The following is a 21567-nucleotide window of genomic DNA, read 5'->3' as shown; positions in this document are numbered from 1 at the left end:
TTTCTCATGTCCGCTCCGTGTGTCTGCTGGGCGGCGATCAAACGGACAGGGCAGCGCTTTTCACGAACGGAGATCGCTACTAGACGAATCATGCAATTTGTTATTTTTATTATCTCTGTTCTCTTTTGTCGTAAGTTATGCTATTACTCCAGTAATTTATACTAGCCTATCCAGCGCTCCCTGAACCTAGTCTCTGGCTTATTGCCAGTCAAGCGCAACGCTGCCTAACGATTTGATCTGATCATAAAGTCTTTCCGAGTCACAGGGCTCAAGTCCAAGTCAAGTCTCGAGTCATTGCTGTCAAAGTCTAAGTCAAGTCTCAAGTCTTCTCTAATTATTTCGAGTCGAGTCGCAAGTCATCAAATTTGGGACTCGAGTCCGAGTCAAGTCTCGAGTCAAGTGACTCGAGTCCACACCCCTGGGTGATTGTATAACTTCTTAAAGAAAGAAATCTTTCAGAAAAGGAGGACCGGTGAGTCCCAGAGCACCTGACATTCACAAGCCCTCTCTCTCTCCAAGAGGTAGCCTACTTTAACCACAGAAGTTATTTGAAGGACACCGAATCAGTCTGTCAGGAAACTCTAGTCAGAGAGGAATCTTGGGAGAATGTCTCTTGGCTCCTGACACTCCCAGACCTCCACACCCATTTTTCTCACTTTGGAACTTAATTGGACACCACCTCCTCTGGTACCTTTGAGTCATCTCATGCTGTGCGGTGGAAGTAGATGCGGTTGGCAGTGTAGGGCATTAGGACACTTGCTCGTTTAATGTTAAATAAGTGCAAGTGAAATTAAAACAGCACTTAATAGCATTCACTATTTTTTTCATGCACAATTGTGGCTTGATATTGACACTAAGTGTGATGATTCACACATTTTTATATGCAAATATAGTTTTTTTAATATAGCTTTTTATAGCATTTTTTTTCAAAGAGCGCATCATACCGCCATAATATTAAACAGCTGCATGGATAAACGAGTATTAGGTGTCAAGTGTAAATCTATTCAGTGGGATTACAGAAAGAGGAATAATGGTTGAAAGTCAGGCAATAAATCAAGTCTGCTACGCATGGCTGTGGTACAGACAGGATCAATAATCTAGTGAATTGTCTTTGCGTTGTAAATCCAATTCTCGTATCTCATACTTTGGAACACATTCAAGGTTAATGTTGCTCAGTAATACATGTTATTTCAATGGTATGAGAAAGTCTCATGTACCATGATTGAGTTATGGATCTCCTGTATGTGTTCAGCAACCTGCAAAACTGAAATGCAGAACATTATAGGGCTGTGTGAGTTACTGTTGCTATCAGAAGCTCATTCATTGACAATTTAAAACATACATACACTACCTTTCAAAAGTTTGGGGTCGGTAGGATTTTTTTTAAAATATGACCCTGGACCACAAAACCAGTCTTAAGTTGCACGGGTATATTTGTAGCAATAGCCAAAAATACATTGTATGGGTCAAAATTATAGATTTTTCTTTTATGCCAAAAATCATTAGGATATTAAGTAAAGATCATGTTCCATGAAGATATTTTGTAAATTTCCTACTGTATATATATCAAAACTTAATTTTTTATTAGTAATATGCATTGCTAAGGACTTAATTTTGACAACTTTGAAGGCGATTTTCTCAATATTTAGATTTTTTTTGCACCCTCAGATTCCAGATATTCAAATAGTTGTATCTCGGCCAAATATTGTCCTATCCTAACAAACCATACATCAATGGAAAGCTTATTTATTTCTAAAAATTGACAGTTAAGATTGGTTTTGTGGTCCAGGGTCACAAATGGTTTTGAAAGAAGTTTTATGGTTAAGGCTGCATTTATTCAAAAATAACAAAAACAGTAACATTTAAAATAACTCAGTGTCACATTCTGCTTAACAGTTCTTTGATTAATAGAAAGTTTAAAATAAACTCAGCATTTATTTGAAATCTTTTGTAACATTAATTGTCTTTACTCTCACTTTTGATCACTTCAATGTTTTTTGTATTCATTTCTATGGGGGCAAAAAATTACTGACCCCCAAATCTTCAACAATGGAGTACATAGGTAAATATGTATTTAAATGCATTTTGCCAAATTTAAAGTGTGGTGTTGTGGAAGCTACTTTAAATTAGATTTTTAAAATATATAACTGTATGATATACACTGGAGATCAAAATTAGAGAACAACCTGCAATTTGCTAAATTTCAAGGTCACTGCTTAGGCCTATTTGAAGTTATCCTAACAGGAGTAGAAGGGCAGTTTTTAAGCATATTTCATAAATTAATTGTATTCTGAAGCACAGTATACAAAACCAAAATTAGAGATGATCAAAATTAGAGAACACTTACAAGATACCTCCAAGTTATTGGTTTTAACCTGGTGCTAATTTCCTTAATTATTTGACAAACCCTATTTAACTGGCAGCTTTCCTCTAATTTTCATTGAGATTGCAAGATGGCGGGCCGCTCTAACATAACTGAAACTCTGCGACAGGAGGTTGTCCAGATGAAGGCCAAATGAGTGATCCTTTCAGCCATTGCAAGAGAAGCTGGTCATTCCAAATCTGTGATTTCTAGAATATTGCGGCTTTACAATGACACTAATTCATTCAAGTCCCCCACAAAGGGCTGGTTGTCCACGGAAGACACACGCACAAGAAAACAGGATAATACAGAGACTCTCAATGGGGAATCGTTCAACACTGCAGCTGGAATTGCTCACCAGTTCAGCGATAAACAGGGTATGGATCTGTCTCGGCATGTTTAAAAAAGTCAGACTGAAAGTGCACTGAATATTGAAATGAAATAATGAAATGGCCGGCTCTGATTTAAACCCAACTGAAAATCTCTGGAAACTCCTTGGCAACAAAGTTATGGCTAAGAAACCCTCTACAGTTACCATACTATGGAAGAGACTGGAAGACTTTTTTTTTTCTTCTTGTGCAGATAGTTATTTTATTATAATTATTTTGGTTATTTATACATTTTTTAAGCCTTTCTAGGGACATGAGATGCAAATTAGCACTTGCTATAATCTCTATGCACAGTGCATTTTTTCCAGTCTTTGACTGGAATCATGTTTATTGTACTGTCCCTATCTAAATAAATGAAATAAAAAGAAGAGTGGACCAAGATCACACCAGCGCAGTCTGAGAAACTAGTGATGTCCTGCTGCCGCAGATGTGCTGAAGTCATTCAAAGCGGGGGCCTCTACAATTCCTAATAAATTGATAGCTGTGTAACCCTCAAATTTTAGTTGCACTCTTCTTTCATGCTACAGTGGTAACTGTTCTCTAATTTTGATCACTTTTTTCCACAAAATAAAGGTTTTTGTTGAAATCCCTTGGTTATTTTGTCAAACATGTTAGAAGTGTTTATCCACAGCTAATATTTCTTCACATTTTGAGCGATGAAGATTAATTCAGAAAATAATTTAATTATTAATTAAGAATTTCAGAAAAAAATGAAGTATATATGGATTGTTCTCTAATTTTGATCTCCACTATATATATATATATATATATATATAATTTCTAAATCAATCAGTGCAGTATTTCTCTGGCTCAAACAGTCAAGCAAAAACTTGAAATTGTGAATCTAAACTGACTGAATCAGTTTAAAAATTGACTCTATGTATTTTCAGAAACTCTGATTTAATTCAGTAAATCAGTTAGTTCAAAATTAAATGAATCAAACTTTCCAACACTATACTGTATATAATAAACAGGACCCATTTAGTTTTTGCCTCCGTTCGATCTTCTGTAAAGCAGTATAATGTGAAGAGAAAAACACTTCAGAGCTGCTTGTTATTGAAAAGTTTCACTTTGAAAACAGAGATAATGGCATGTTAGGAGACAAGAGCTAAAGGCTAGTTCGTACTGTTGCTTCTTTTGGGTACTTCACAACATTACTTTAAATGAGCAGTTACATTATTCATTTATAGTTTTACATTTGAACTTATTTATCATTAGAATGTTGAGTGTAAATTAGATCACATGTCTTTTTGTTTTGATTGCATATATATCATAAAGCATCTTATTGTCTTGAAATAACAAATTTATGGTACCCACATGTACTTGATTAAGCTGTAAACATTCATCATCAAATGCAGAATTAAATCTACTGTATCTTCTGTCTTGATTCTACAGGCTGAAGGCTCTACCTTTCTCCAGATGGGAGCTTCTATAGAGCAGCAGATAAATGCAATGTTCAAAGTGATGGAGGAGTACAACTGGGGTAATTTTGTAGTGATCACCAGCTTGTATCCTGGCTACGAGAACTTCGTGGACTACATCCGCTCCTTCACGGACACCAGTTACTTCCTGTGGGAGCTGCAGGATGTGCTGAGCTTCGAGATGTCCGTGGGGGCCAATGACATCCGCACACGTAGACTACTACAGCAGGTGGACTCGCAGGTATATCTAGTGTACTGTTCCCATGAGGAGGCACAGTACTTGTTCAGAATGGCTTCTGATGTAGGGCTGCTAGGGCCCGGATACATCTGGGTCATCCCCAGTCTGACTGTGGGGAACCCTGAAGTGCCCCCTCCTGACAGTTTCCCAGTGGGCGTCATCAGTATTATCACAGACAGCTGGAGGAAAACACTGCGCCAGAGGGTTCGGGAAGGAGTCGCAGTCATAGTAAAAGGGGTGCACAGTTTCCACAAGTACAGAGGATTCATTCCCGAGGGTCACAGTGACTGCAATAGTCCGGTCAAATCGTACACCAACAATTCTCTCTTCAGGTAAGACTTGTTCAGATTGCTAAGTAACGGTTTTTTGAAAAACACCTTTAGATTGTTTGTTAAAGAGAAGGATATAAAACCCATGTCTTCAACTGTGAAAGTAAATTTTAGTACACTTTTAAAAAACTTATTACGGAAAGAATGTACTTCAAATATTCTGTAACTTTATTAAATACAATGTAACTTCTTTGTAATTATAGTGTACCTATTCAGTACCTCCGTGTAGGTATAAGGGAATAATATGCGAAGTTTGGGGAATAAAGTGGTAACAACCTGTAAAATTTCAAATAATTTATACTGTAAGTATTTTGAAACTAAGAGGTGCTTATTCTAATATTACGTGGTATGTATGGCCTAAACAACAATCTTATGTTTGGGAATGATTTAGAAAGACGATATATACTTTTTATAATTTTATATTGGTATTTTATTATAGGCGTATAGGTATTTTTTAACCATGGGGTACACATTCTATTATAAAAGGACGGACATGATGGAGATTACTGAACAACAAAACTGGACATCTAGTGAAATCAGTTAATGAGTTTCTGCTATGATTTATAATTCACAAGTCTACTTACCTTTTGAAAGCTTATTCGTAGACTTTCAGCAACTTCTCAACACCACTATCACCAAATAACTTTGCATGATATACCATCAAGGTTCAATGCAGCTTAAAACAAGTTTACCTCTTTCCAGCTGTTCACAGAAAAAATACATGATACAACATTTGTATTTCAGTATACTGCTACTGTGATGTTTTTATAGCAAAAAAAAAATGTAGAGGGTTTAATTTGGCCATCGAACAATTAAATTAAAACTAGTGCAAAAATGTTCTCTGTAATTACTGTGCAAATATATACTTGTTCTGTGTTTAAGTCCAACTTGTTCCTCCCTTGTTCCATGTAGTTACAGGGTAAATACAACATTTGCGGGCTGTAAATTAAAGTGGTGCTTTGTTCCCCCCTTCTTCCATGTTACAGGGTAAATACAACATTTGCAAATCACACACAATATGACAACCGTAACACAGGTAACAGATAGCCTAATAAAAGATAAAAATGTATTACACCAGTTCAGAAAAAAGCAAAGCAACTCCATACTTATACAGATTATACAGTTAAACCAAATTCTTTTGAAAAGCTTGTTTAAGGATAGATTTTGTTCAGTTTGTTCATGTTTTTCACCCACTGACTTTAAGACTAATTGATTAACTAGTAATAACTAGTTAAACTATTATGGCCAAACCATCACGCCAATAAACACAGTAATAAACACTGAAAGTCAAGATTAAACTGTGTATTATAGCGAACTGACAGGATTTTACTGTCTTTGATTGACCGTTTTGATCCATGTCCTCAAGCACCATTTTTACTAACATATTTCAGTTCCCGGTTTTACCACTCATCAGTCGCTGCTCAATGCTGTGAGAACATACTCGGACAAAACCCTCCAGTTTTAAAAGAACGCATTCCAGTCAGTTTCAAAAATCTCTCTCCTCTTAGTGTCGATTAGTTTTCTTGTATTTTCTACACATATTCCTATCATGTCCAGTAGAAATAATTTGTAATTTTACAGATTATTACTCCTTTATTCTCCAAACTTCGCATATTGCTACCTTATACCTACACGGAGGTACTGAATAGGTACACTGTAATTACAAAAAAGTTACGCTGTAAATTCTGTTTACTTACGCAGTACATTGCAGGTTGTAATCTAAAGCGTTTCCGAAATATACTTATGTGCAAACTGAATGAAACGTTTTTGGACACTTAGCTGCATGTCAAATGCAGTTAAATGAAAATTTACTATAGTGTAAATTTATAATAGTAAATGCAGTTAGCTTAACTTTAGAGTGCTTTTTTTGACCCACCCAAGTACATCTTTATAAATAATTACTTTGAAATATGTTTAAGTGTACTGCTGAGTAAAGGTATTGACAAGCATTTATGGTAAACGAAAATATACTTTAATGTCATTTTTTCTATTGAAAATGTATTCAGTGTTGTTTTCTGGTCTGACCTACAAAAATTGCTTATCAATTTCTTGTTACGCAAAATGTTTGCCAAATATTGGATTCAGCCTTTTTATCATTTTTTTTTAAATTTCAAATAGCACAGGTTTTGTATGTATTTTTTTTTACTCTGTTTCGAGCATATGCACCCCTGTTTTTGAGTGAATGTTGGCAAAATTATTTACAAATAATGATTTTTTTCACTTAAAAACTGCATAAGCTCAGAAATCAATTAAACCTGTGCTAAGTGAAAGAAAACAAGGTGACAATAATTTAATCAAATATTTGGTGAAATGTGGCATAATGAGAGATAATTTTTGACTGGGAACACCAAATTAGGTAAATGATTTTCTGCACAGCATAAGGGTTAAATATATTTGTAATGATCAAGTTGAAGTTTAGTCCATTTAAAATATACAGTATTAAATTTAAATGTAATGTTATGTCCACACGTCTATAGAAGTGTACTTCTTTAAAGCATTTCAAAAGATTATTAAATCATAATGATTTAAAATGTACTTTAAAGTGAAAATTTATTTAGACATAACTACAGTTTAAACATTGTACTTAAATGTGTTTAAAAACCTAGTCATGAAAGTATACTCTTATTATCTCTCATTATTGTGGTTTATTGATCTTTATTAACATCAGTAACATCATTGTTAACATTATGTCCTGAAAAAAAAATCTATATCATAGACATCTCTTTAGAGTATCTGGGTACTCTGACTGCCAGTAATGTTTTATGAAGCTGTCATATATTTAGTCCTCCCTTGGCCAGCATTGGCCTATTTTTTTTTTTTTCATCAAACGTGATCACATAAAATTCAACAGGAAAGTTGAACAAATCCTCAAAATCCTTACATTTTTAATTCTCGCAGCTTAGTTTTCCAGACAAAACATTGCGTTCTTGAGCTTTTTCTTGTGGTCTTCCTCCGTTGTAATGAGACTGGGAGATTCTCCAGATTTCCTTGTTAAATCTGTCGTTCACCTGGGAGCCACCGTCCTCATTAAATAGTGTTCCAATTGCCTCTCAGAGCTTTCTGTGATCAAGCGTATCAGAGACACATGAGTGACTGGGTCCTCCATCCGGAATGTTCCCAGGCTTCGGTGCTGTTCAGGTGTCTGCACATCTCTCTAGCATAAAAAGGAACATCTGTCAGCAGACAGTTAAGGAATCTTTACAGAACTGGCTTTGAGACAGGACACGGACCTTCTTTTCAAACATGGTGACTGGTTGGGCAGTATCAAAGGATTCATCAGGTGGCAAGAAAGAAAATATTGTCTTGGAAAAATGTTTTATCAGTAGGATGGTCTGAGGTGAAATGGTAAATTGGGTAGAGGAATAAATGAAAATGACATTTACTCACCTTCATGTTATTTCATGTATATTCCAATGATGGTTCTTGTCAATACAATGTGAAAACCAACAATGAAAAACGGGCCATAAAAGTAAGATGTTAAAGGGTTAGTTCACCCAAAAATGAAAATTAGCCCATAAAGTACTCACCCTCAAGTCACCCTAGGTGTATATGACTTTCTTCTTTCAGACAAATCCAGTCGGAGTTATATAAAAAATTGTTTTTGATCTTTCAAGCAGTTTAATGCCACTCAGCGGGTGTTGCAGTGCATCAGTCCAAAAGAAGTTAAATAAAAAGTGCCCATCCATAAAAAAAAGTGTCTCACACGGCTCCGGGGGGTGAACAAAGGCCTCCTGTAGCGAATCGATGCATATTTGTAAGGAAAACGTGGCTGACGAGACGCGAGACGTGTGGATCCATCTGCAGGCTTTATTAAAGAGACGTGGTAAACAGGCAGGGTCAAAACAATGGCAAACAGGTATATGGCGGGCAAAACACAAGAATAGTCCCAGGGCTAGCGTAGGTCACCAATCAGCAGACAGAATCACAGGGGCGAGACGAGAGGGAGAAATCCAAGAAAACAGGCAAAGATCAGAAACCGCAAAAACAGGCAAGGCAAAACAAGGAAAACACTGAGACTTGGAAAGGGGTACAGGCTAAACAATACTCAGCAGAGAAAGGTGGTTAGAGTGGGTGTTATATAGTGAGTAAGGTGATTAGAAACCGCTGTGTGCAATCAGTGCAGTGTGCAAATCGTGCAAAGAATGATGGGATATGTAGTCCAGGGTGCTATGCAACAGTTTGTGTTGTGCGAGAGTCAATGTAATGGAAAGGGTGACCTCTGGTGGTGAATAAACGGAAGTCTATGGACCGAATTCATGACAAATACAAAATAATTGTAGCTTGCGCCAACAGTTGTACACGGAAGCGGCTCCGGGCGAATGACATATGAGGTCAGCGCTGCGCATGCGCCAGTGAGTCTCGTGAAAACCAACGTTTGTTAAGAGGAGCAAAGGAAGCAAAGTTTCCTTACTTTAGCAAAGGAAAACCAGTCTCCTCTTGGCTTATATTGAAATCCTCCAACATTCTTCTTTACAAATCCTTGTTTTGTACTTCTAATAAGTGACCGTTGTTTTGTTCTGATCTCTCCCCTGATCTTCCGCATTCGTGATTTCTGAGTGGCACATGCGCAAAGCCGACCTCATACGTCATCAGCCAGGAGCTGCTTCCGTGTACAACTGTTGGCACAAGCTACATTAAAGTGATTATTACATTTTGAATATAGATATTTTTTTATATAGACAGGAGGCTTTTGTTCACCCTCCGGAGCAGTGTGAGACACTTTTTTTATGGATGGGTGCTTTTTATTTAACTTCTTTTGAACTGATGCATGCAACACCTGCTGAGTGGTATTAAATAGCTTGAAAGATCAAAGACAATTTTTTATATAACTCCGACTGGATTCGTCTGAAAGAAGAAAGCCATATACACCTAGGATGACTTGAGGGTGAGTAATTTATGGGCTAATTTTCATTTTTGGGTGAACTAACCCTTTAACTTAAGTCAGTGAGAACTGAATCATTGAATGAATCCTTCTTTTCAATGAATTGTTCTCAAATCAAAATTCAACTCACTTACTTGATCAAATCTCAGCAGGTATCACATTAAAAGCTCATAAAAAGGGCAGATTATCAGTAAATCATTTTAAAATTCTGTCTGTTTGTCATGCATTGTCAGATCATATGGCTTCAGAAATTTTGGAGCATAGAATACAAATAGTTGGACTACTTTTAGGTTTTTTATTTTTTGTTTTGTTTTATTTTATCATTGTCATATTTTCAGGCATGGTGAACTTTGCACTGCCATTAAATGAAAATGATCTGTGTGAAGTGGGTTTTTTTCTACAGACATTGTTATTCAAATTTTAAATGACATGAGGGTGAATAAACAGTGACAAAAGTTTCATTTTTGTAGGAAATATTGCTGTTTAAGTAATTTACATTCATATTTAGTGCAATGTGCAGCATAAAATATTCTGTAGCATCACTGAAATTGAATGGTTGTTTATGAGCTTTGTTGTTTACAAAATAGCTAAATCTCAGTGATGGTGGATTAGATGGAAATAGAGCTGTGTATCTGAACATCTGTCAAGATTTTTTTGTTGATAGTTGTTAGTCATGTCAGGATTAACCATTATGAATTATGAATGTCTGTATAATGCTATCTGCTGCTGCACTTTACATCAGTAAAACTGAATGACAATGTTAAATCCTGCCTCATGTTTTGCTCCACCCATAGCTGGTCCTATAAGTGAACAATTCGTTTAGGAAAAATTTTCAGGTCTATGAGACAAAGAGGATTAAAAGAGAGAGAATAAATAATGTAAATGTATTAGTGTCTGTACGCTCTGATATAAATTCATTTGACTTAGTGGAAGAAAAAAAAAGTATAGGCTTATATTTGAAATGTACTCCTTTCTGTGCCTAATAGTCTTCTGTTTCGTTTCAGAGATGGATAAAATCCAGGCAATTGTACAATCACTTATATTCAAATCTACTTTGTTTTGGTCTACTAATTTAAAGCTGCTACATTTGTTCTACAGACATATGCTAAATGTGTCATGGGAGCATAAGGACCTCTCCTTCAATGTTGATGGCTATCTCACTAATCCTTCCATGGTGATCATTGCTTTGGATCGAGAGAGACACTGGGACAAGGTAAGTCTCATAAGATGTAACAATAAAAGTGATAATGTCGAAACATTTCAGAGGTCATCACACAAAGGTAAAAGAGGGAACACACAACTGGAGATACAGTCTATCTGGTTGCAGCCTCTAAAGAGTTTTATCTCTTCCTTATAGAAGTAAGTGGTTGGAAGTCATATCTATCTATTTCTGGAACACCTATTAGAGTAATACTACAATATAATGACTTCGGAATTTCAATTTACTTCATTGTACTGTAGTGGCATTGGGTGATTATGGATTATGAGATTATGGATTTGAACGCCAGGGAATACACAACTTTTTGCACAACTGTTTTCAACATTGATAGTAATAATAAACGGTTCTTGAACACCAAATTAACTTGTTAGAATGCTAGAAACAGTTTTTTGCTGCTTATGGTGTTTGTGAAATCTGTGATACATTTTTTTCAGGATTCTTTGATGAATAGAAATTTCAAAAGCACAGTATTTATTTGTCACTTTTGAACAATTGAATGCATCCTTGCTTAATAAAACTTTTTTTTTCTTTTATTTCTTTTAAAATCTTTCTTACCCCAACTTCTTGAATGGTAGTGTATCACAGTTTCCACAAAAAGATATGTTGGATCATTTCAATAGCTTTTAGCTTTTCACATTAATACAACAAAAGTCATAAAAGCCAGCTTCACAGGCTCCTCCAACACTAGAGATTTATTACCATCCACACCAGGTCATGATGCAATTACACTTGGCTCTCTGAAACAGTCCTTTCTTCCTCACATGGCCAGCCCTCCAGCACTTTGGCCTCTGTGATAGGGACATGTGTAGGCCGTCTGGCAATGTGTGAACACCACCTGACTACAAAAAGGAATAAATAGAGATCAAACTGATATCCAAATTTACATCCGGTCATCACACCCTCCTCTAGATGGATTAGAGGATATGGATATTAGAAGATGTGTGTTGTCACCTAAGACTGAAATAAATATTACTGGGTAAATGCACTCAGATTCTCAGTCCTGTTAATGGCAAGAAGATGACAACTAAGTTTAAGCAAAGACAGTTTTTTTTATCATTTGAAAATAGGTTTTAAAAAGTTATGAGCCTTTTCTGTAAATTTCAGTGGCTGGATACACTTTTCCTTTTGCATCTCCATCACCTGCTTTCAGATGGAGCGGCATTTACTACACCGAGCCGTAGTTCACTGACAATTAGGCAAGATCGCATTCATAATCGCAGGTGAATCACATTCGATTATGAATGTGATATTGCCTAGCTTGTCTGTGAATTACAGCTCTGTGTATTAAATGCCGCTCCATCTTAAAGCAGGTGATGGCGATTTACTACTAATCACGGAACCGGCTTTACTGACGAGATGCGCATGACAATTGCATGCGATTAATTGCACTGCCCTAATATGTAGCATTTCAACAATCCAGTTTAACCAGCTACTGAATGTGCTACAATTTAAATTAATTCTTTAAAATAGGTAACTGTCATTCTTTTCATTGCTTTTTCCACAGCAGAATTAACATTGCACTGTTATCGGAATTATGTGGGAATTTAATTTAAAAGAGATGTTTGAGTACATTTTCTATTGATCATGACAGCAGTAATTCATCAAATGGCGAGCAAATGATGGAGAAAACTGTTAGAACTGGGCATATATCCAGCCACGTGTTGTCGACAAGAGAATTGTGCACTTCTACAGAGATTAATCAGGCAACTGAATCGCAGTGGTGGGGCGATACTGTGCAGTTCCAGCATAGTATGCCAGAGTCTGCTCTATTTAGTGTGACATACAAATAGCGTTCAGCACAGATTTTGCAGGTGTGTTTGCTAATTTGCATAATACCTTTAGTAAATTAAGCACTTAAACAATGCAGAAAGCGTGTGCAAATAAACTATGCAATTAGTGAGAGTAATTTGTACTCCTGTTAAGAAGTGCACAACAAGTAGAGTTACATGTGAAAGAGCTCCAAATATCATTATTTTTGAAAAGTTTTGATAGATTTATTTTCTTTTAAAATCTTTAGTTTTAATTCCCTCCTCTGGCCTTCATGGCTCACCTGACCCCCTTCTGTGTGACATAACAGTTTATCTATAGCTGGTCACCTTGCTCTGTAGCCCCTCTCACGCTCCCATTGACACTCTCTGCACTGCCTCACTTTCCCATGCTGTGCACACCCTGTTCATGTTGTGTGCTGAAGTCATTAGCAAGATGAATCATTGCTTCCCTATTTTAAAGTACAGGCGTACTGACAGCACCGAGACGGTGTTTCTCTGCTGGTACCATGATAGTATCTCCAAGAAAGACAAAGCCCAAATGACGCAGATCAATCTGTGATAAACACTGGTTTTAAAAATGGCCTCATACATCTGTGTAATTAGTGCTTGATTTTGAAGGAATTGTAAGAACGTTGGTTTCACTTAAGAACCAGATGCTTTGCATTGGACATCAAGTGGCAGCCTGAAACAGTATGAAGCTTATTTGTTGTCCAAAGGTAAACAAAAACAATGTCATCTTCTGAGAATTTCGCCTAATTTGCCTTGCTTCTGACAAATATGTAGCGCTTGATGAGACGCTCTGACTTTGACAACAACAACCAAGCATACGGGAAGTATTGTAATGCTATTTTCTACTTGTATTAAAAGGTAATAAGGTAATTTTGCTGTTTAACTACACACAATTAAATGGGTAGTTGCACTTTATATTTGCACTGAATGATTTTTCTTTCCCACTGTCCTCTAGACATTGGCGATTGGCAAAAATATATCATATAATTTTTTCAGGAAGGAGCATGATCAACAATCTTATCAGTTATTTTCATGTTGTTTTTTTATGACTATTTTGCAAGTTACTGAGCAGTAAAAGCTAGTAGGCCATATATCTAATATAAGTAAAAAGTTCTCCAGCTTATTTAAAGGGGTCATATGATGGCCATTTTCCACAAGTTGATATGATTCTTTAGGGTCTTAATGAAAATTCTGTAACATTGTTTGGTTAAAATTTCTCAATGGTAGTGTAAAAACACCTTTTTTTACCCTGTCAAAAACAGATCAAGCCGTTTTTGTAGCATTTCCCTTTAAATGTTAATGAGCTCTGCTGACCCCGCCCCTCTCTTCCGAGCTGCTCTCAGAGAGACTGTTTACTTTAGCCGCATTAATCGTGAATCTTGCTAATAAGCACATTATTAGGAAAGGCGATTTGCAAAGATTCATTACAAAACATTATACTCACTTCTTCTGTAGATGATCATGAATGATTCGCGCGAACATAGACGCATTTAGGCAGATCAGGGGAGCATTCCCTTCAGAAACAAATGAAATCCACTGCGAGTTCAGCGGCTCAGATGTCAGGAGTTAATGACGACTGCTATGTTCATTATTACATCCAACAACAGAACCCCTCAATCGCTTGTTAGGAGTCATTCTTGTCTACATCTGCTCCGGCGGTGAAACAATGGCGGACTGATGACAGCTCACTCAGGGCGGGTCTGAGGTAAGACACCAGTCCAGTCTGTGCTGAAACGCTACTGTCAATCAAACTATCGTGGGAGGGGCCTGTCTGTCTGTCACACACACTCTTAAAAATAAAGGTGCTTCAAAAGGTTCTTCAAGCGATGCCATAGAAGAACCATTTTTGGTTCCACAAAGAAACATTCAGTCAAAGTTTCTTTAAAGAACCATCTCTTTCTTACCGTTTTATAATCTGAAGAACCTTCTTTCGCCACAAAGAACCTTTTGTGAAACAGAAAGGTTCTTCAGATGTTAAAGATTCTTTATGGAACCATTTAGACAAAAAGGTTCTTCTATAGCATCGTGAAGCACATTTATTTTTAAGAGTGCAGACAGGCATCTGAGATCGGCTCGATTTGAGAAAGGGGAAAACATTTAACCAGATTTTTTTTAAAAATGCTGGGTAGATTTTTATCATTATAGGGTGGTTGTGTACACACACTGCCAACACACATTTCAGTTCAAACAACTGTAAAAGTGCATGTAGCATCCTATGACCCCTTTAAGACAAGTAAACAGTCAGAACGAAGACTCAAATGACAAGCAATAGAACAAATAAATACAACAGAACAAAGATACAAATTTAATAAACTTAACAGTCTGTCTAACAGTATTCAGGTCAGAAATATTACAGAAATTAAATAAAGTAATCAAATGTAAAATACACTGCATGAATAAAATATACATAGATTTTTTTTTCAAGCTAAATGTACTTTGTGTGTCCGCGTTCCAGGATTCAGTTCTCTTTCATGGTTTATTGTGTTTTGAATAATTCATTTTAATATCAACCACATCACACTCTTTACTTTCTGATTCATCCATGTTTCTTTATTGCTGTAATATGTTAAGAACTTTACAAAGTCCTGTCAGTTGAGTATATTTACATATGGTCATAAATAGCACACATTTGGTCACAATCTCTATGATTCATTTGAAAAGTAGATAGTGGACTTCTTGACGATTCAAAATTGCCCACCTCTACTCTCTGTAACCCTTTCAGAACAGACCTGAAATCCATTTTCGGTTGCGATTCACTAGTTGAGAATCACTGCAATAGACAAAATGCTACTGTAGTTTAAGTACATGATGGCTTGTATTGCTTTTGAAAAACTCTTCTGAAGCATCCCAGGTATGCTAGGCAGCAGTAAAACGAAATAGGCTATTCCAAATAACAGATATCTACTCTGACCGAAATCTGGTTTGTGCCTCAGAACAAGAATAGAATACCCTGCTATTACAGCCATTATATTCTGCTGAATTACTATATCTCTCACTTTCACCATACAGCCTATTTCAGTCGTTGGTCTGAAATTGCGCACTAAAACAGCCAGAAATAACTGCTGGGCTTTGTCTGGATTCATTCTTTACATATAAAGAACAGTTTCAGAACACCCTCATTTAATGTGCAAATAAGATGTTCTTTAGTTCTCTTGTCGTCATTTGCTAATGATCAGATATGATGTGCCACCAGGCTGTCATGATATTCACACCTGGAGTCCGGAGATTGAATCTATTTGTTCTGCTGAAGTTTATGAATGATTCTTCAATAAATCCCTTTTGCCGAGGCTTATCACGCTCACTTCCCCTCCCAGCTAATACCATAACCAAACATGGATTACAATTCCCAATCCGAAAAGCCTCTGGTGCATTTGGGAAAGGCTGTCAAACAGCTGCTGCACAATTAGTGGCAACACTTTCCTGTCTTTTGTAGTAAAAGGATATGCAAAAGTAGACTCTTTTTAGCTATTTTATGTTTTTTCTAAAAAAAAAAAATGATGCAAAAAATGGTTTGGGAATACAGATGATAAACTTCTCAAATAGAGCAGCTGGGGTCACATATTCGGGTAGTCGGTAATAACAACACCAGCTAACGGACTGCAGCTTTTAGATTTTAGGAGTGTATGTTCTTCTCTCATGTACCTTTAAAACAGGGTCCCAGGGATGGACAGTAGATTTGTATTTCTCCCCATTGGTATTTGTGTGTTACGCATGGATTCTTGGGAAATTTTAGAAGAGGCAGCTCTGAAACTAGCTCTCCATAGTCTCTTTTAAGCTGAGCTGGACCAGTGGGTTGAGTTCTCTCTGGATAATAGGGCTTTTCCACAGTCTACAAACAGCTCTGTAAAGATTCCCCATGAGCCTCTGAGCCCTGGGAGATTTACGGCTTTGTGCAACACCTTCATTACTGGAGTAGTATAAATTCTAACCATTATTACAAATTCATTCCAAGTTCAGAGGAAAAATCTAAAAAAAATAAGAGCAATAAAAGAGAATAACATAAGAAAGCTCTGGGATATTTGATTATACATCATGCTGATGGTGCGATACGCGAATAATGTATCGTATTAAACAGCAGATGAAAAATACAACATACCCGTGAGGAAGACACCATGAATTGGACTTTGGAACATTTTCCTTTATCACTCCTGTCATTTGCTTGAATGTTTGTGTGTGGTTTTGCCTATCAAAAGGTCCTTGCGTTGAAGAAATAGAAAACTGGAATGAACAACACTGTGTCTTAACCCTATAAAACATACTGAATAAATTGATATGCAAATGTCTTCTAAATTATCAACATGATCAAAACCTGAAAAAATTTCCATGCCTTCTGTTGTCTGATTGATAGTTTAATGATTTTTTTCAGCAAGTAAAACATTCACTTTCTGGTCGTGTTACATACTGTATGTCCACAATAAAAACTACAGAACTTTGATCATAAAACTAAGCATTTAAATATCTTATAAGATATATTCTTGGGAGTTATAGAGTGAAAACTGATATTTATATGCATTTTATGCAAGTAGTCTGATATGCTGTTATAAATATCTTATTGATTTACATTATAAGCTCAGAATTTCATCTTACTTTTTGGATATATAAACATCAGCAACTTCACCAAATTGCAAAAATGTTGCTAAATTTTGGCATCTAAATTAAATTTTTTTGTCAAATTTCCTCCTCAAGTAGGAGCTCCATATTCTCCTATATCATACGAGGCATACAAAGCCTGATGTATAAAATATGATATTCAACAGATTTTAAAAAAATAAAATTTGTCTAAAGGTTCAATAAACTTTTCCATTAAAAAAGGAACATATGTCATGCTTTACAGGGTTAATGAAAATCTAAAAATGCAGGGTTAGCTTTAGGTTTAAGGGATAGAAAATATAATTTGCTCAGTATAAAAACAATAGAAATCAATGTAGAACACCTTTGCTTTGTTTGCAGTCCATAACGTTTAATCCACATTTAAAACTGTTCTGAAACCCTCCACAGGTAGGGAGCTATGAGGGAGGGATTCTGCAGATGCGATACCCTGTATGGCCCCGTTACGGCAGCTTCCTGGAGCCCGTGTCTGACAACCGCCACCTGACTGTGGCCACATTGGAGGAGAGGCCTTTTGTCATCGTGGAGAGTGTTGATCCTGCCACGGGAACTTGTGTGCGCAATACTGTGCCGTGTCGTCGGCAGTCCAACAGGACTGAAAGGTACATCTGTGAATGTGACTTCAAAAGGTCAATATCTGTGGCTCTTGTTTACGAAGTTATTCCCCAAATGGGCTTGTTTTATGAGACCAATATCTAAAAAATTTAATAAAGAGCACAGGCTCCACATTAGATCATCCTCTCTCTGCTGCACATGCAAACGTACTAATTTGATTGCATTGATCCTAAAAAATGAATGGTCTTTTATTAAGGAGAGTAATAAAGAGTGTCCGCTGGATGGATTGTCCTCACTACAGTGATAATAGGTTCCCATTAATAATTATAAAATAAGAGACAGCAACCTTTTCACAATCTAGAATGAGTCACCGTACAAACACAAACAAGAACATCTGAAACCGAGTTTTACTAAACTTTAGGTAAAAACATCTAACAATATTATATGATATTGGCCAGCTTTTGATATTAGAAAACAAGAAAAAACTGAGTCTGCTAATTAAAAAGAAAAGTCTAATAAAGCCTACACAAAATTGGCAAACATTCCCATTTAGCAATATGCTGTGAGAGTCACTTAGCATATGCAGCTTGTTACAGTCCAGCAAGCTTATTACACACTATTGTGGTGTTGCATCTGTGAGATTGTAGAGAGTTCAAGATGCAGCTAATTACCTTACTGGAGTATTATTTAAAGGTGTTCACCCCAAAAAAAAGTTATTTGCCTAAAAAAATGTTATTTGCATGACTTAGAAGAATCTTAATGCAGGTTTTATTCATACATATTGCTCCAAAATTATGAAAAGCTTGAGAAATGGTATGATTGGATCACTGAGTCAATAAGTTCAGGTAAAAGGGTAATTTGAGTCATATATATATATATATATATATTTCACATATATAACAGAGTTCTGTTTAGCAGCCATGTACCCTACTTTGTTTATGAGAACATCACCTTAGAGCAAAAGCCTATTAAGAATTCTTACTCACAAGGATTTTTTTAGTGTTTCTAAAAATGGAAATGAGACCCAACTTAAGCACCTTGGAGGCTCCCAAACTCGGCTACTAAATTTTAGTGCGCTTGTGAATGCCACCAAGTCTCGTCTTCATTTACCAGAGGGCTTAATGATTTAAACAGAAGCTCACTTTATTAAAGACCCCAAACCTATTATTAGGAATTGTTTTGCTCATTCCAGGAATTAATCCCTCAACCCTCTTTGCTCTAGGCATAAACTTGTAATTTAAAATCTGTGACTCCTTGATCACAGTAATTTGCTTTCTTCTGTCGGTGTATTTCCTAGACGTGAGCGGTAAAATAGTGTAAATCGAAAAGTTTTGTCTTTGGTTCTCTCAGGTGAATGAAAGCAGGTTCAGTGAATTGCGCAGCTCTGGAGGTAATGCATGGTGAGTGAGGAGTGTGTCGTGCCCAGAGAGAGAGATGACAGGCTCATTATGGCTCCATGCTGAGGGGAGAGAGTGTAAATAAATCATAAAGCAGAGTAATCACCCCTTGGGGAGCGTGTGATGGCTGAGGAGGAAACAATGATCAATAACCATAATGGTGACGTTCTGCTGTGGGCCCATCACACACCTTCATGCTAATTGGCACTGGTGTTCAGGAAGTTCTGGAAAGTGTGACAACTGCTTTTAATTGGACTTGAGGTAACAATAGGCATTTCATGTATGAATGAATTTATGAGCTTATTATATAGAGTCCCAGTTATTTTCTACAAATGTGTTTTACATATGTTAATTAGTCATTATTAGAGATTTATGCCACTGGATTTGGCATAAAGTAAGTGAATACCAAAATATGGTTGGGGAGACCATGGTTTGTTGCCACAAACAGTTTATCTCAGTAACTTGGGTTTTGAGTCAAAAGTTCAAATGCACAAACAGGTTTTCTCTAAAAGTGGATTTGTATGTTGCTCCTTAAGCTTAAATTTCAATATTATTTTGTTCTAATGTGTCACTGCCATAAATTAAGACAAGATTCAGCTATTTAATATTGTCGCATTGTTTAATAATGTTGTTGTTTTATAGAATTTATTAATCATAATTTCTGGTGGCAGTTTAATGTTACCTTTTTCATTTGTTCAATTTCATAAACTTTAAATATAATAGACTATAATTATAGTTTATTTATATTTTATCAATTTAAATATAACATAAAGCCTATATACTGTATATTGTATATACACACTGTTTAAAAGTTTGGGCTCAGTAAGAGTTCCTCTTCAATAATGTGTCACTGCCATAAATTAAGACAAGATTCAGCTATTTAATATTGTCGCATTGTTTAATAATGTTGTTGTTTTATAGAATTTATTAATCATAATTTCTGGTGGCAGTTTAATGTTACCTTTTTCATTTGTTCAATTTCATAAACTTTAAATATAATAGACTATAATTATAGTTTATTTATATGTTATCAATTTAAATATAACATAAAGCCTATATACTGTATATTGTAAATACACACTGTTTAAAAGTTTGGGCTCAGTAAGAGTTCCTCTTCAGGAATTCGAGCTGCGTCGGAAACGCTAGGGGAACGCCCTTCAGCGTGACGGGCTCTGAACCTCGTGTGTAATCAGACCAATAAATGGTCGGGTGACGTAATGACCAGGAAGCTATAAAAGCACATGCGGTGAGACCAGCGTCAGCTTTTTGTCATTCAGCAAGTGCTCTGTGTGTGTGTCAGTCTGATATCTGTTTGTGAGTCTTATTTAGTGTTGTCTGTCAAAACGAATCCCAAGACAAAACCAGACACTAAGGCGAGGGCAGGCAACGTTCAGGCTGTGTGTTCTTCCCTGCTCGCGTTACTTTATGGGTGGGGATACACACCGTTTGTTTGTTGTCTGCTTGAGAGCAAGCACGCAGAGTCAGCTCTCGGGAGAAAAAAAGGAGCGGATGGCCGTTTTGGTAACGGTTGTTACTGCCTTGCTTCGCTCTCAGAGGGCTCTCTTTGAGAAGAGAGCCTTCACTAGCGTTCCTCGCGATGCCGGCCCCGCTTTCGCCGAGGCGGAGCGGCGGCTGTGCTCGTGGGTTTCGCATAGGGATCCTGTGGAGGGAATGTAGACGGGCACATCCCTATCTACTTCCTTAACCACCAGATCCAGCGCCCGCTCTCGGGGTTTCGGAAGCCCGCGCTGCGGTACTTCCCCCCCGGGGAGAGGGCGCGACGCTCCGCCTGTCTTTCTCCGAGGAGATTGATACGGAGGGCGTCAGAGAGCTCGCCAGTTGCACCAACACCAGTTACACAAGCATATCATGCCTGATATTATAATCAACAGCATCAATGGGGAGCCGAACTCGCGCAGTTGGCTCTCTCAAAAAAAAAAAAAAAAGCCCGCTGTTAAGCGCTCCGCTCTCGCCGGGCACGCCCCGAGGAGTGTGCCCGGGCCTGTGATATATGATCTGGTGGACGGGTTGGAGATGGCTCGTCCTATCTCCACCTGTGTTCCCTAGATCTAGAGCTCGTTCTCGAGGCTGGAAGCCCACGCTGCGGTTCTTCCCCCTCTGAGTGAGAGCTTGCAGATGCGGATTGATGTTGTTGGTGTGACTGAGTGGCTCGCACGCTGCCGAGGCAACGCGTATATAGTACGTCATTCGATTTCGATGTGAATCTTACTCACCAGACTGTATTTAATAAATAAATAAATACATTTTTGAGAGTGAGAGCACGTGTTTACCTCTCTTCCTCTGAGGAGGTTGAAGCGGTCAGCAGCGCACAAAAACAGAGCGTGGCCTCACGTACTCCCCCGTGTCGAGACAGTGGGTCGAGGCGACG

General features: G+C 37.1%; 1 protein-coding gene across 1 annotated transcript in view; it reads left to right on the top strand.

Moving 5' to 3' along the window:
* Positions 1-2453: 2453 nt before the first annotated feature.
* Positions 2454-21567, top strand: part of LOC107581635 (glutamate receptor ionotropic, NMDA 2C-like) — a 33645-nt gene continuing 14531 nt past the window's right edge. Inside the window, exons 1-4 of the mRNA XM_016267259.1 lie at positions 2454-2495; positions 4147-4742; positions 10720-10834; positions 17617-17828. Coding sequence (XP_016122745.1) covers positions 2454-2495; positions 4147-4742; positions 10720-10834; positions 17617-17828 — 965 coding nt within the window. The remainder of the gene's footprint in view (positions 2496-4146; positions 4743-10719; positions 10835-17616; positions 17829-21567) is intronic.

The sequence above is a fragment of the Sinocyclocheilus grahami genome, unplaced genomic scaffold (genome assembly GCF_001515645.1).
Source record: "Sinocyclocheilus grahami isolate Dianchi unplaced genomic scaffold, SAMN03320097.WGS_v1.1 scaffold36.1, whole genome shotgun sequence".
Lineage (NCBI taxonomy): Eukaryota > Metazoa > Chordata > Actinopteri > Cypriniformes > Cyprinidae > Sinocyclocheilus > Sinocyclocheilus grahami.
The sequence above is the reverse complement of the archived record's forward strand: the minus strand, read 5'-3'. Positions and strand labels throughout refer to the sequence as shown.